This window comes from Hyla sarda, chromosome 2 (genome assembly GCF_029499605.1).
Source record: "Hyla sarda isolate aHylSar1 chromosome 2, aHylSar1.hap1, whole genome shotgun sequence".
Lineage (NCBI taxonomy): Eukaryota > Metazoa > Chordata > Amphibia > Anura > Hylidae > Hyla > Hyla sarda.
The window spans coordinates 499,645,422-499,662,302 of NC_079190.1; the positions used below are offsets into that span (position 1 = coordinate 499,645,422).

Consider the following 16,881-nt stretch of genomic DNA (forward strand, 5'->3'; position numbering starts at 1 on the left):
CTGACACTGCCGGGGCTGACGCTGTCGGGGCTGAGGGTGCCGGAGCTGACACTGCGTGGGCTGACAGTGCTGGTGCTGGCGGTGTCAGGGCTGATGGAGCCGATGCTGACGGTGTTGATGCTGATGTAGACGATGCTGAGATCCCTTTCTCGTTGTTGGAGCTGATGGTTCCATTGCCAGAAGTGCAGAGCTGACGTTGCCAGTGCCGACGTTGCCAGAGCCTACGTTGCCAGTGTCGACGTTGCCAGAGCCGACGTTGCCAGTGCCAACGTTGCCAGTAACGACGTTGCCAGAGCCGACATTGCCAGCTACGTAGCCAGTGCCGACGTTGCCAGAGCCGACGTTGCCAGAGCCGACGTTACCAGTGCCGACATTGCCAGAGCCGACGTTGCCAGTGCCGACGTTGCCAGAGCCGACGTTGCCAGTGCCGACGTTGCCAGAGCCGACGTTGCCAGTGCCGACGTTGCCAGTGCCGACGTTGCCAGTGCCGACGTTGCCAGAGCCAATGTTGCCAGACATCCAATAATTGGATGGAGCTGACGCTGTTGGAGCTGACGGTGCCAGAGCTGACGGTGCCGATGCTGACGGTGCCGGGGCTGACGGTGCCAGGGCTGACGGTGTCGGGGCTGACGGTGCCAGGGCTGACGGTGCCAGGGCTGACGGTGCCGATGCTGACGGTGCCGGGGCTGTAGGTGCCGGGGCTGACGGTGCCGATGCTGACGGTGCCGAGGCTGACGTGGCGGGGCTGACGGTGCCGGGGCTGACAGTGCCAATGCTGACACTGCCGGGGCTGACGCTGTCGGGGCTGAGGGTGCCGGAGCTGACAATGCGTGGGCTGACAGTGCTGGTGCTGGCGGTGTCAGGGCTGATGGAGCCGATGCTGACGGTGTTGATGCTGATGTAGCCGATGCTGAGATCCCCTTCTCGTTGTTGGAGCTGATGGTTCCATTGCCAGAAGTGCAGAGCTGACGTTGCCAGTGCCGACGTTGCCAGAGCCTACGTTGCCAGTGCCGACGTTGCCAGAGCCGACGTTGCTAGTGCCAACGTTGCCAGTAACGACGTTGCCAGAGCCGACATTGCCAGCGCCTACGTTGCCAGTGCCGACGTTGCCAGAGCCGACGTTGCCAGAGCCGACGTTACCAGTGCCGACGTTGCCAGAGCCGACGTTGCCAGTGCCGACGTTGCCAGAGCCGACGTTGCCAGTGCCGACGTTGCCAGAGCCGACGTTGCCAGTGCCGACGTTGCCAGTACCGACGTTGCCAGTGCCGACGTTGCCAGAGCCAATGTTGCCAGACATCCAATAATTGGATGGAGCTGACGCTGTTGGAGCTGACGGTGCCAGAGCTGACGGTGCCGATGCTGACGGTGCCGGGGCTGACGGTGCCAGGGCTGACGGTGCCGGGGCTGACGGTGCCAGGGCTGACGGTGCCAGGGCTGACGGTGACGATGCTGACGGTGCCGGGGCTGAAGGTGCCGGGGCTGACGGTGCCGATGCTGACGCTGCCGAGGCTGACGTGGCAGGGCTGACGGTGCCGGGGCTGACAGTGCCAATGCTGACACTGCCGGGGCTGACGCTGTCGGGGCTGAGGATGCCGGAGCTGACAATGCGTGGGCTGACAGTGCTGGTGCTGGCGGTGTCAGGGCTGATGGAGCCTATGCTGATGGTGCTGAGCGTTGACGGTGCTGGAGCTGAAGGTGCAGAGCCTAAGTTGTAATGGCTCATCTAAAGCTGTAAAAAACTTGAGATATAATTACACATGCATCATTATCCAGGTAAAGCTGCATTCACACCTCGTTTTCACAGTACGGGTGCCGAATCTGGCTGGGGGAGGGGAAAACCGGGCCCTCCCATACCCAGCCAGACCGTCGCCGAACTCCATTTACTTTAATGAGCCGACCGGAGCCAATCGGTGACTCCGGTAGGCTCATTTTTGACCCATATCCGGTTTTGTGACCAGACCTAAAGCCGTAGTATACGGCTTTATTTAAATCACAGGAGTCAGGTGAAGTGCTAGGACATAGGGACCTACGAATTCTCTGAGACCCCCTACTTGTTGTTGGAGCTGATGGTTCCGTTGCCAAAGGTGCAGAGCTGGGGCTGATGGTGCTGGAGCTGATGGTTCCGGAGCTGTGTCGATTCTGACGGTGCCGATGCTGACGGTGGCGCTGCTGATGGAGCTGATGCTGAGATCCCCTTCTTGTTGTTGGCGCTGATGGTTCCGTTGCCAAAGGTGCAGAGCCGACGTTGCCAGAGCCTACGTTGCCAGTGCCGACATTGCCAGAGCCGACGTTGCCAGAGCCGACGTTGCCAGTGCCAAAGTTGCCAGAGCTAAGGTTGCCAGTGCCGACATTGCCAGAGCCAACGTTACCAGAGCCCACGTTGCCAAAGCCGACGTTGCCACTGCCGACATTGCCAGAGCCGACATTGCCAGTGCCGACGTTGCCAGAGCCGATGTTGCCAGAGCCGACATTGCCAGTGCCGATGTTGCCAGTGCCGACTTTGCCAGAGCCGACGTTGCCAGTGCCGACGTTGCCAGTGCCGACGGTGCCAGAGCCAACGTTGCCAGTGCCGACGTTGCCAGAGCCGACGTTGCCAGAGCCAATGTTGCCAGACATCCAATAATTGAATGGAGCCGACGTTGTTGGAGCTGACGGTGCCAGAGCTGACGGTGCCGATGCTGACGGTGCCGGGGCTGACGGTGCCAGGGCTGACGGTGCCGGGGCTGACGGTGCCAGGGCTGACGGTGCCAATGCTGACGGTGCCGGGACTGACAGTGCTGATACTGACGGTGCCAGGGCTGATGGTGCCGGCGCTGACTGTGCCAGGGCTGACGGTGCCAGGGCTGACGGTGCCAGGGCTGACGGTGACGGGGCTGACGGTGACGATGCTTGGGGTGCCGGGGCTGAAGGTGACGGGGCTGACGGTGGCGATGCTGACAGTGCCGAGGCTGAGGGTGGCAGGGCTGACGGTGACAGGGCTGACAGTGCCAATGCTGACACTGCCTGGGCTGACGCTGAATGGGCTGAGGGTGCTGGAGACGACGGTGCGGGGGCTGGCGGTGTTGGGGCTGGCAGTGCCAGGGCTGATGGAGCAGATGCTGACGGTGTTGATGCTGATGGTGCTGAGCGTTGACGGTGCTGGAGCTGAAGGTGCAGAGCCTAAGTTGTCATGGCTCATCTAAAGCTGTAAAAAACTTGAGATATAATTACACATGCATCATTATCCAGGCAAAGCTGCATTCACACCTCGTTTTCACAGTATGGGTGCCGAATCTGGCTGGGGGAGGGGAAACCGGGCCCTCCCATACCCAGCCAGACCGTCGCCGAACTCCATTTACTTTAATGAGCCGACCGGAGTCAATCGGTGACTCCGGTAGGCTCATTTTGACCCATATCCGGTTTTGTGACCAGACCTAAAGCCGTAGTATACGGCTTTATTTAAATCACAGGAGTCAGGTGAAGTGCTAGGACATAGGGACCTACGAATTCTCTGAGACCCCCTACTTGTTGTTGGAGCTGATGGTTCCGTTGCCAAAGGTGCAGAGCTGGGGCTGATGGTGCTGGAGCTGATGGTTCCGGAGCTGTGTCGATGCTGACGGTGCCGATGCTGACGGTGACGCTGCTGACGGAGCTGATGCTGAGATCCCCTTCTTGTTGTTGGCGCTGATGGTTCCGTTGCCAAAGGTGCAGAGCCGACATTGCCAGAGCCTACATTGCCAGTGCCGACATTGCCAGTGCCGACGTTGCCAGAGCCGACGTTGTCAGTGCCAAAGTTGCCAGAGCTAAGGTTGCCAGTGCCGACATTGCCAGAGCCAACGTTACCAGAGCCCACGTTGCCAAAGCCGACGATGCCAGTGCCGACATTGCCAGAGCTGACATTGCCAGTGCCGACGTTGCCAGAGCCGACGTTGCCAGAGCCGACATTGCCAGTGCCGACGTTGCCAGTGCCGACTTTGCCAGAGCCGACGTTGCCAGTGCCGACGTTGCCAGAGCCGACGTTGCCAGTGCCGACGGTGCCAGAGCCAACGTTGCCAGTGCCGACGTTGCCAGAGCCGACGTTGCCAGAGCCAATGTTGCCAGACATCCAATAATTGAATGGAGCCGACGTTGTTGGAGCTGACGGTGCCAGAGCTGACGGTGCCGATGCTGACGGTGCCGGGGCTGACGGTGCCAGGGCTGACGGTGCCGGGGCTGACGGTGCCAGGGCTGACGGTGCCAATGCTGACGGTGCCGGGACTGACGGTGCTGATACTGACGGTGCCAGGGCTGATGGTGCCGGGGCTGACTGTGCCAGGGCTGACGGTGCCAGGGCTGACGGTGCCAGGGCTGACGGTGACGGGGCTGACGGTGACGATGCTTGGGGTGCCGGGGCTGAAGGTGACGGGGCTGACGGTGGCGATGCTGACAGTGCCGAGGCTGAGGGTGGCAGGGCTGACGGTGACAGGGCTGACAGTGCCAATGCTGACGCTGCCTGGGCTGACGCTGAATGGGCTGAGGGTGCTGGAGACGACGGTGCGGGGGCTGGCGGTGTTGGGGCTGGCAGTGCCAGGGCTGATGGAGCAGATGCTGACGGTGTTGATGCTGATGGTGCTGAGTGTTGACGGTGCTGGAGCTGAAGGTGCAGAGCCTAAGTTGTCATGGCTCATCTAAAGCTGTAAAAAACATGAGATATAATTACACATGCATCATTATCCAGGTAAAGCTACATTTACACCTCGTTTTCACAGTACGGGTGCCGGATCTGGCTGGGGGAGGGGAAAACCGGGCCCTCCCATACCCAGCCAGACCGTCGCCGAACTCCATTTACTTTAATGAGCCGACCGGAGTCAAACGGTGACTCCGGTAGGCTCAGTTTTGACCCATATCCGGTTTTGTGACCAGACCTAAAACCGTAGTATACGGCTTTATTGAAATCACAGGAGTCAGATGAAGTGCTAGGACTTAGGGACCTACGAATTTTCTGAGACCCCCTACTTGTTGTTGGAGCTGATGGTTCCGTTGCCAAAGGTGCAGAGCCGACGTTGCCAGAGCCTACATTGCCAGTGCCGACATTGCCAGAGCCGATGTTGCCAGAGCCGACGTTGCCAGTGCCAAAGTTGCCAGAGCTAAGGTTGCCAGTGCCGACATTGCCAGAGCCAACGTTACCAGAGCCCACGTTGCCAAAACCGACGTTGCCAGTGCCGACGTTGCCAGAGCTGACGTTGCCAGTGCCGACGTTGCCATAGCCGATGTTGCCAGAGCCGACATTGCCAGTGCCGACGTTGCCAGTGCCGATGTTGCCAGAGCCGACGTTGCCAGTGCCGACGTTGCCAGAGCCGACGTTGCCAGAGCCGACGTTGCCAGTGCCGACGTTGCCAGAGCCGACGTTGCCAGTGCCGACGTTGCCAGAGCCGACGTTGCCAGTGCCGACGTTGCCAGAGCCAATGTTGCCAGACATCCAATAATTGAATGGAGCCGACGTTGTTGGAGCTGACGGTGCCAGAGCTGACGGTGCCGATGCTGACGGTGCCGGGGCTGACGGTGCCGGGGCTGACGGTGCCAAGGCTGACGGTGCCAATGCTGACGGTGCCGGGACTGACGGTGCTGATGCTGACGGTGCCAGGGCTGACGTTGCCGGGCTGACTGTGCCAGGGCTGACAGTGCCAGGGCTGACGGTGCCAGGGCTGACGGTGACGGGGCTGACGGGGCCAATGCTTGCGGTGCCGGGGCTGAAGGTGATGGGGCTGACGGTGCCGATGCTGATTGTGCCGAGGCTGACAGTGGCGGGGCTGACGGTGCCGGGGCTGACAGTGCCGATGCTGACGCTGCCGGGGCTGATGCTGCCAGGGCTGAGGGTGCCGGAGACGACGGTGCGGGGGCTGGCGGTGTTGGGGCTGGCGGTGCCAGGGCTGATGGAGCCGATGCTGACGGTGCCAGAGCTGACGGTGTTGATGCTGACGGTCCTGGTCGTTAACGGTGCTGGAGCTGGAGGTGTAAAAAACAGGAGATATAATTACACATGCATCATTATCCAGGTACTTTATTATGTTCTGGCGACGTCAGCATGAAAACCTCAGCTAGGCATGTTAGGAGGGCAAAAATATATAATTTTAATAACCTGCAGTGTCATATGTCCAGAGGGAGTAATAACCTGCAGCATCTAATGTCCAGGGGGAGTAATAACCTGCAGCATCATATGTCCTAGGGTAGTAATAACCTGCAGCATCATATGTCCAGGGGGAGTATTAAACTGCAGCACTATATGTCCTAGGAGAGTAATAAACTGCAGCACTATATTTCCAGGGGGAGTAATAACCTGCAGCATCATATGTCCAGGGGGAGTAATAAACTGCAGCACTATATGTCCTAGGAGAGTAATAAACTGCAGCACTATATGTCCAGGGGGAGTAATAACCTGCAGCATCATATGTCCAGGGGGAGTAATAACCTGCAGCACTATATGTCCAGGGGGAGTAATAACCTGCAGCATCATATGTCCAGGGGGAGTAATAACCTGCAGCATTATATGTCCAGGGGGAGTAATAACCTGCAGCACTATATGTCCAGGGGGAGTAATAACCTGCAGCACTATATGTTTAGGGGGAGTAATAACCTGCAGCATCAGATGTCCAAGGGGAGTAATAACCTGTAACATCATATGTCCAGGGGGAGTAATAACCTGCAGCATCAGATGTCCAAGGGGAGTAATAACCTGCAGCATCATATGTCCAGGGGGAGTAATAACCTGCAGCACTATATGTCCAGGGGGAGTAATAACCTGCAGCACTATATGTCCAGGGGGAGTAATAACCTGCAGCATCTAATGTCTAAGGGGAGTAATAACCTGCAGTATCATATGTCCATGGGGAGTAATAACCTGCATCACTATATGTCCAGGGGGAGTAATAACCTGCAGCATCATATGTCCTAGGGTAGTAATAACCTGCAGCATCATATGTCCAGGGGGAGTATTAAACTGCAGCACTATATGTCCTAGGAGAGTAATAAACTGCAGCACTATATTTCCAGGGGGAGTAATAACCTGCAGCATCATATGTCCAGAGGGAGTAATAAACTGCAGCACTATATGTCCTAGGAGAGTAATAAACTGCAGCACTATATGTCCAGGGGGAGTAATAACCTGCAGCACTATGTGTCCAGGGGGAGTAATAACCTGCAGCATCATATGTCCAGGGGGAGTAATAACCTGCAGCATTATATGTCCAGGGGGAGTAATAACCTGCAGCGCTATATGTCCAGGGGGAGTAATAACCTGCAGCACTATATGTCCAGGGGGAGTAATAACCTGCAGCATCAGATGTCCAAGGGGAGTAATAACCTGCAACATCATATGTCCAGGGGGAGTAATAACCTGCAGCATCAGATGTTCAAGGGGAGTAATAACCTGCAGCACTATATGTCCTAGGAGAGTATTAACCTGCAGCATCATATGTCCAGGGGGAGTAATAACCTGCAGCATCAGATGTCCAAGGGGAGTAATAACCTGCAGCACTATATGTCCAGGGGGAGTAATAACCTGCAGCACTATATGTCCAGGGGGAGTAATAACCTGCAGCATCTAATGTCTAGGGGGAGTAATAACCTGCAGTATCATATGTCCATGGGGAGTAATAACCTGCATCACTATATGTCCAGGGGGAGTAATAACCTGCAGCATCATATGTCCTAGGGTAGTTATAAGCTGCAGCATCATATGTCCAGGGGGAGTAATAAACTGCAGCACTATATGTCCTAGGAGAGTAATAAACTGCAGCACTATATGTCCAGGGGGAGTAATAACCTGCAGCATCATTTGTCCAGGGGGAGTAATAAACTGCAGCACTATATGTCCAGGGGGAGTAATAACCTGCAGTATTATATGTCCAGGGGGAGTAGTAACCTGCAGCACTATATGTCAAGGGGGAGTAATAACCTGCAGCACTATATGTCCAGGGGGAGTAATAACCTGCAGCATCTAATGTCTAGGGGGAGTAATAACCTGCAGTATCATATGTCCATGGGGAGTAATAACCTGCATCACTATATGTCCTAGGGTAATAATAACCTGCAGCATCATATGTCCAGGGGGAGTATTAAACTGCAGCACTATATGTCCTAGGAGAGTAATAAACTGCAGCACTATATTTCCAGGGGGAGTAATAACCTGCAGCATCATATGTCCATGGGGAGTAATAAACTGCAGCACTATATGTCCTAGGAGAGTAAAAAACTGCAGCACTATATGTCCAGGGGGAGTAATAACCTGCAGCATCATATGTCCAGGGGGAGTAATAACCTGCAGCACTATATGTCCAGGGGGAGTAATAACCTGCAGCATCATATGTCCAGGGGGAGTAATAACCTGCAGCATTATATGTCCAGGGGGAGTAATAACCTGCAGCACTATATGTCCAGGGGGAGTAATAACCTGCAGCACTATATGTCCAGGGGGAGTAATAACCTGCAGCATCAGATGTCCAAGGGGAGTAATAACCTGCAACATCATATGTCCAGGGGGAGTAATAACCTGCAGCATCAGATGTCCAAGGGGAGTAATAACCTGCAGCACTATATGTCCTAGGAGAGTATTAACCTGCAGCATCATATGTCCAGGGGGAGTAATAACCTGCAGCATCATATGTCCAGGGGGAGTAATAAACTGCAGCACTATATGTCCTAGGAGAGTAATAAACTGCAGCACTATATGTCCAGGGGGAGTAATAACCTGCAGCATCATATGTCCAGGGGGAGTAATAAACTGCAGCACTATATGTCCAGGGGGAGTAATAACCTGCAGCATCATATGTCCAGGGGGAGTAATAACCTGCAGCACTATATGTCCAGGGGGAGTAATAACCTGCAGCATCATACGTCCAGGGGGAGTAATAACCTGCAGCATTATATGTCCAGGGGGAGTAATAACCTGCAGCACTATATGTCCAGGGGGAGTAATAACCTGCAGCATCTAATGTCTAGGGGGAGTAATAACCTGCAGTATCGTATGTCCATGGGGAGTAATAACCTGCATCACTATATGTCCAGGGGGAGTAATAACCTGCAGCACTATGTATCCAGGGGGAGTAATAACCTGTAGCATCATATGTCCAGGGGGAGTAATAACCTGCAGCATTATATGTCAAGGGGGAGTAATAACCTGCAGCACTATATGTCCAGGGGGAGTAATAACCTGCAGCACTATATGTCCAGGGGGAGTAATAACCTGCGGCATCAGATGTCCAGGGGAGTAATAACCTGCAACATCATATGTCCAGGGGGAGTAATAACCTGCAGCATCAGATGTCCAAGGGGAGTAATAACCTGCAGCACTATATGTCCTAGGAGAGTAATAACCTGCAGCACTATATGTCCAGGGGGAGTAATAACCTGCAGCATCAGATGTCCAAGGGGAGTATTAACCTGCAGCATCATATGTCCAGGGGGAGTAATAACCTGCAGCATCAGATGTCCAAGGGGAGTAATAACCTGCAGCACTATATGTCCAGGGGGAGTAATAACCTGCAGCATTATATGTCCAGGGGGAGTAATAACCTGCAGCACTATATGTCCAGGGGGAGTAATAACCTGCGGCATCTAATGTCTAGGGGGAGTAATAACCTGCAGTATCATATGTCCATGGGGAGTAATAACCTGCATCACTATATGTCCAGGGGGAGTAATAACCTGCAGCATCATATGTCCTAGGGTAGTAATAACCTGCAGCATCATATGTCCAGGGGGAGTATTAAACTGCAGCACTATATGTCCTAGTAGAGTAATAAACTGCAGCACTATATTTCCAGGTGGAGTAAAAACCTGCATCATCATATGTCCAGGGGGAGTAATAAACTGCAGCACTATATGTCCTAGGAGAGTAATAAACTGCAGCACTATATGTCCAGGGGGAGTAATAACCTGCAGCATCATATGTCCAGGGGGAGTAATAACCTGCAGCACTATATGTCCAGGGGGAGTAATAACCTGCAGCATCATATGTCCAGGGGGAGTAATAACCTGCAGCATTATATGTCCAGGGGGAGTAATAACCTGCAGCACTATATGTCCAGGGGGAGTAATAACCTGCAGCACTATATGTCCAGGGGGAGTAATAACCTGCAGCATCAGATGTCCAAGGGGAGTAATAACCTGCAACATCATATGTCCAGGGGGAGTAATAACCTGCAGCATCAGATGTCCAAGGGGAGTAATAACCTGCAGCACTATATGTCCTAGGAGAGTAATAACCTGCAGCATCATATGTCCAGGGGGAGTAATAACCTGCAGCACTATATGTCCAAGGGGAGTAATAACCTGCAGCATCTAATGTCTAGGGGGAGTAATAACCTGCAGCACTATATGTCCAGGGGGAGTAATAACCTGCAGTATCATATGTCCATGGGGAGTAATAACCTGCATCACTATATGTCCAGGGGGAGTAATAACCTGCAGCATCATATGTCCTAGGGTAGTAATAACCTGCAGCATCATATGTCCAGAGGGAGTATTAAACTGCAGCACTATATGTCCTAGGAGAGTAATAAACTGCAGCACTATATTTCCAGGGGGAGTAATAACCTGCAGCATCATATGTCCAGGGGGAGTAATAAACTGCAGCACTATATGTCCTAGGAGAGTAATAAACTGCAGCACTATATGTCCAGGGGGAGTAATAACCTGCAGCACTATGTGTCCAGGGGGAGTAATAACCTGCAGCATCATATGTCCAGGGGGAGTAATAACCTGCAGCATTATATGTCCAGGGGGAGTAATAACCTGCAGCACTATATGTCCAGCGGGAGTAATAACCTGCAGCACTATATGTCCAGGGGGAGTAATAACCTGCAGCATCAGATGTCCAAGGGGAGTAATAACCTGCAACATCATATGTCCAGGGGGAGTAATAACCTGCAGCATCAGATGTTCAAGGGGAGTAATAACCTGCAGCACTATATGTCCTAGGAGAGTAATAAACTGCAGCACTATATGTCCAGGGGGAGTAATAACCTGCAGCATCATATGTCCAGGGGGAGTAATAAACTGCAGCACTATATGTCCAGGGGGAGTAATAACCTGCAGCATCATATGTCCAGGGGGAGTAATAACCTGCAGCACTATATGTCCAGGGGGAGTAATAACCTGCAGCATCATACGTCCAGGGGGAGTAATACCCTGCAGCATTATATGTCCAGGGGGAGTAATAACCTGCAGCACTATATGTCCAGGGGGAGTAATAACCTGCAGCATCTAATGTCTAGGGGGAGTAATAACCTGCAGTATCGTATGTCCATGGGGAGTAATAACCTGCAGCATCATATGTCCATGGGGAGTAATAACCTGCATCACTATATGTCCAGGGGGAGTAATAACCTGCAGCATCATATGTCCTAGGGTAGTAATAACCTGCAGCATCATATGTCCAGGGGGAGTATTAAACTGCAGCACTATATGTCCTAGGAGAGTAATAAACTGCAGCACTATATTTCCAGGGGGAGTAATAACCTGCAGCATCATATGTCCAGGGGGAGTAATAAACTGCAGCACTATATGTTCTAGGAGAGTAATAAACTGCAGCACTATATGTCCAGGGGGAGTAATAACCTGCAGCACTATGTGTCCAGGGGGAGTAATAACCTGTAGCATCATATGTCAAGGGGGAGTAATAACCTGCAACATCATATGTCTAGGGGGAGTAATAACCTGCAGTATCATATGTCCAGGGGGAGTAATAACCTGCAACATCATATGTCCAGGGGGAGTAATAACCTGCAACATCATATGTCTAGGGGGAGTAATAACCTGTAGCATCATATGTCCAGGGGGAGTAATAACCTGCAACATCATATGTCCAGGGGGAGTAATAACCTGCAGCATTATATGTCCAGGGGGAGTAATAACCTGCAGCACTATATGTCCAGGGGGAGTAATAACCTGCAGCACTATATGTCCAGGGGGAGTAATAACCTGCGGCATCAGATGTCCAAGGGGAGTAATAACCTGCAACATCATATGTCCAGGGGGAGTAATAACCTGCAGCATCAGATGTCCAAGGGGAGTAATAACCTGCAGCACCATATGTCCTAGGAGAGTAATAACCTGCAGCACTATATGTCCAGGGGGAGTAATAACCTGCAGCATCAGATGTCCAAGGGGAGTATTAACCTGCAGCATCATATGTCCAGGGGGAGTAATAACCTGCAGCATCAGATGTCCAAGGGGAGTAATAACCTGCAGCACTATATGTCCAGGGGGAGTAATAACCTGCAGCATTATATGTCCAGGGGGAGTAATAACCTGCAGCACTATATGTCCAGGGGGAGTAATAACCTGCAGCATCTAATGTCTAGGGGGAGTAATAACCTGCAGTATCATATGTCCATGGGGAGTAATAACCTGCATCACTATATGTCCAGGGGGAGTAATAACCTGCAGCATCATATGTCCTAGGGTAGTAATAACCTGCAGCATCATATGTCCAGGGGGAGTATTAAACTGCAGCACTGTATGTCCTAGCAGAGTAATAAACTGCAGCACTATATTTCCAGGGGGAGTAATAACCTGCAGCATCATATGTCCAGGGGGAGTAATAAACTGCAGCACTATATGTCCTAGGAGAGTAATAAACTGCAGCACTATATGTCCAGGGGGAGTAATAACCTGCAGCACTATATGTCCAGGGGGAGTAATAACCTGCAGCACTATATGTCCAGGGGGAGTAATAACCTGCAGCATCAGATGTCTAAGGGGAGTAATAACCTGCAACATCATATGTCCAGGGGGAGTAATAACCTGCAGCATCAGATGTCCAAGGGGAGTAATAACCTGCAGCACTATATGTCCTAGGAGAGTATTAACCTGCAGCATCATATGTCCAGGGGGAGTAATAACCTGCAGCATCAGATGTCCAAGGGGAGTAATAACCTGCAGCACTATATGTCCAGGGGGAGTAATAACCTGCAGCACTATATTTCCAGGGGGAGTAATAACCTGCAGCATCTAATGTCTAGGGGGAGTAATAACCTGCAGTATCATATGTCCATGGGGAGTAATAACCTGCATCACTATATGTCCAGGGGGAGTAATAACCTGCAGCACTATATGTCCAGGGGGAGTAATAACCTGCAGAACTATATGTCCAGGGGGAGTAATAACCTGTAGCACTATATGTCCAGGGGGAGTAATAACCTGCAGCATCTAATGTCTAGGGGGAGTAATAACCTGCAGTATCATATGTCCATGGGGAGTAATAACCTGCATCACTATATATCCAGGGGGAGTAATAACCTGCAGCATAATATGTCCTAGGGTAGTAATAACCTGCAGCATCATATGTCCTAGGAGAGTAATAAACTGCAGCACTATATTTCCAGGGGGAGTAATAACCTGCAGCATCATATGTCCAGGGGGAGTAATAAACTGCAGCACTATATGTCCTAGGAGAGTAATAAACTGCAGCACTATATGTCCAGGGGGAGTAATAACCTGCAGCACTATATGTCCAGGGGGAGTAATAACCTGCAGCATCATATGTCCAGGGGGAGTAATAACCTGCAGCATTATATGTCCAGGGGGAGTAATAACCTGCAGCACTATATGTCCAGGGGGAGTAATAACCTGCAGCACTATATGTCCAGGGGGAGTAATAACCTGCAGCATCAGATGTCCAAGGGGAGTAATAACCTGCAACATCATATGTCCAGGGGGAGTAATAACCTGCAGCATCAGATGTCCAAGGGGAGTAATAACCTGCAGCACTATATGTCCTAGGAGAGTATTAACCTGCAGCATCATATGTCCAGGGGGAGTAATAACCTGCAGCATCAGATGTCCAGGGGGAGTAATAAACTGCAGCACTATATGTCCTAGGAGAGTAATAAACTGCAGCACTATATGTCCAGGGGGAGTAATAACCTGCAGCATCATATGTCCAGGGGGAGTAATAAACTGCAGCACTATATGTCCAGGGGGAGTAATAACCTGCAGCATCATACGTCCAGGGGGAGTAATAACCTGCAGCATCATATGTCCAGGGGGAGTAATAAACTGCAGCACTATATGTCCAGGGGGAGTAATAACCTGCAGCATCATACGTCCAGGGGGAGTAATAACCTGCAGCATCATATGTCCAGGGGGAGTAATAACCTGCAGCATTATATGTCCAGGGGGAGTAATAACCTGCAGCACTATATGTCCAGGGGGAGTAATAACCTGCAGCACTATATGTCCAGGGGGAGTAATAACCTGCAGCATCAGATGTCCAAGGGGAGTAATAACCTGCAACATCATATGTCTAGGGGGAGTAATAACCTGCAGTATCATATGTCCAGGGGGAGTAATAACCTGCAGCATCATATGTCCTAGGGTAGTTATAACCTGCAGCATCATATGTCCAGGGGGAGTAATAAACTGCAGCACTATATGTCCTAGGAGAGTAATAAACTGCAGCACTATATGTCCAGGGGGAGTAATAACCTGCAGCATCATATGTCCAGGGGGAGTAATAAACTGCAGCACTATATGTCCAGGGAGAGTAATAACCTGCAGCATCATATGTCCAGGGGGAGTAATAACCTGCAGCACTATATGTCCAGGGGGAGTAATAACCTGCAGCATCATACGTCCAGGGGGAGTAATAACCTGCAGCATTAAATGTCCAGGGGGAGTAATAACCTGCAGCACTATATGTCCAGGGGGAGTAATAACCTGCAGCACTATATGTCCAGGGGGAGTAATAACCTGCAGCATCAGATGTCCAAGGGGAGTAATAACCTGCAGCATCTAATGTCTAGGGGGAGTAATAACCTGCAGTATCATATGTCCATGGGGAGTAATAACCTGCATCACTATATGTCCAGGGGGAGTAATAACCTGCAGCATCATATGTCCTAGGGTAGTTATAACCTGCAGCATCATATGTCCAGGGGGAGTAATAAACTGCAGCACTATATGTCCTAGGAGAGTAATAAACTGCAGCACTATATGTCCAGGGGGAGTAATAACCTGCAGCATCATATGTCCAGGGGGAGTAATAAACTGCAGCACTATATGTCCAGGGGTCGTAATAACCTGCAGCATCATATGTCCAGGGGGAGTAATAACCTGCAGCATCATACGTCCAGGGGGAGTAATAACCTGCAGCATTATATGTCCAGGGGGAGTAATAACCTGCAGCACTATATGTCCAGGGGGAGTAATAACCTGCAGCACTATATGTCCAGGGGGAGTAATAACCTGCAGCATCTAATGTCTAGGGGGAGTAATAACCTGCAGTATCATATGTCCATGGGGAGTAATAACCTGCATCACTATATGTCCAGGGGGAGTAATAACCTGCAACATCATATGTCCTAGGAGAGTATTAACCTGCAGCATCATATGTCCAGGGGGAGTAATAAACTGCAGCACTATATGTCCAGGGGGAGTAATAACCTGCAGCACTATATGTCCAGGAGGAGTAATAACCTGCAGCATCAGATGTCCAAGGGGAGTAATAACCTGCAACATCATATGTCCAGGGGGAGTAATAACCTGCAGCATCAGATGTCCAAGGGGAGTAATAACCTGCAGCACTATATGTCCTAGGAGAGTAATAACCTGCAGCACTATATGTCCAGGGGGAGTAATAACCTGCAGCATCAGATGTCCAAGGGGAGTAATAACCTGCAACATCATATGTCCAGGGGGAGTAATAACCTGCAGTATCAGATGTCCAAGGGGAGTAATAACCTGCAGCACTATATGTCCAGGGGGAGTAATAACCTGCAGCATCATATGTCCTAGGAGAGTAATAATCTGCAACATCAGATGCCCTTGGGGGGGATATGATCAACGCTTATAAGTATATAAATGACCCATACAAAAAATATAGCTTCTTTCATTGTTCACAGGCCTCTTTAATAATGAAAGAAGCGATCTGATTGGTTGCTATGAGCAACTCACCAACTTTTCCTCTGGACAGATTTTGATAAATCTCCCCCATAGACGCCCCCCCTCTCCTCCATCCACCTGTACCCCTTACCTTCACCTCCTTGGTTGAACTTGACGGACATGTCTTTTCAGTCGTACTATGTGATGTTTACTCCTCAACTCCCACCGCAGATGTGAAGAGATATCCAATGTGAGCTCATCTGTGATGTCATCAAATGACATCAGCTTTTAGAATGTGCTGAGAAGAGGCTCAACAGCCTATGAAGCTGAGTAATATATAGATATAAAGTAATGGATATTCAGGTATCCCCCCAAAAATAGTGAATTTATTATTGGTTTTACAGTTTTTTTGGTGGTAAAAATTTGCACATTTTTGCACATTGGGGGAGATTTATCAAAACCTGTGCAGAGGAAAACTTGCCCAGTTGCCCATAGCAACCAATCAGCTCGCTGCTTTCGTTTTTATGAAGGCCTGTGAAAAATGAAAGAAGCAATCTGATTGGTTGCTATGGGCAACTGGGCAAGTTTTCCTCTGCACAGGTTTTGATAAATCTCCCCCATTATGCGCAAACACCTCCAAAAACCCACAGATATACACCAGTTCAGATAAGGCTTCACTCTGTGGGGGAGATTTATCAAAACCTGTGCAGAGGAAGAGTGGTGCAGTCGCCCATAGCAACCAATCAGATTGCTTCTTTCATTTTCCACAGGCCTCTAAAGAGGCCTGTGGAAAATGAAAGAAGCAATCTGATTGGTTGCTATGGGCAACTGCACCACTCTTCCTCTGCACGGGTTTTGATAAATCTCCCCCTGTGTGTAGAAAATACACCATTTTTTTTTCCTGCGACGATTAAACCATAGAAAATGGTGGACTGGTGCATAATTTCAGGAACTGTTTACCTTGTGGAAAAGTTATCACATGTCCTGTGGCCATAATACATTTTGGCGCATGAACACATTAGCACCACACAAAATAAAGGC

General features: G+C 51.0%; 1 protein-coding gene across 6 annotated transcripts; it reads right to left on the bottom strand.

The window, feature by feature from the left end:
* Positions 1-215: 215 nt before the first annotated feature.
* Positions 216-16,146, bottom strand: LOC130357208 (PPE family protein PPE10-like). 6 transcript variants are annotated; one of them, XM_056559800.1, is made up of 5 exons: positions 15,992-16,146; positions 4,975-5,964; positions 3,505-4,652; positions 2,052-3,184; positions 216-1,729 (listed from the first exon to the last, which is right to left on the bottom strand). In XM_056559800.1, the coding sequence occupies exons 1-3, from the start codon at positions 16,020-16,022 to the stop codon at positions 4,636-4,638; spliced, it is 1,038 nt and encodes a 345-aa protein (XP_056415775.1). In that variant the 5' UTR covers positions 16,023-16,146; the 3' UTR covers positions 216-1,729; positions 2,052-3,184; positions 3,505-4,635. The 6 variants fall into 6 exon arrangements, with proteins under 6 accessions (XP_056415775.1, XP_056415776.1, XP_056415773.1 ...); XM_056559801.1 differs by lacking the exon at positions 3,505-4,652; XM_056559798.1 differs by lacking the exon at positions 3,505-4,652 and having other exon boundaries at positions 2,052-3,194.
* Between the last annotated feature and the right edge of the window lie 735 nt (positions 16,147-16,881).

Bases quoted from the DNA above. Each gene is read 5' to 3' on its own strand.
- LOC130357208 (XM_056559796.1), bottom strand. From the start codon at position 16,022: ATGTCCGTCAAGTTCAACCAAGGAGGTGAAG. The intron at 5,965-15,991 runs GTAAGGGGTACA...TTACACCTCCAG, and splicing joins GTTCAACCAAGGAGGTGAAG to CTCCAGCACCGTTAACGACC.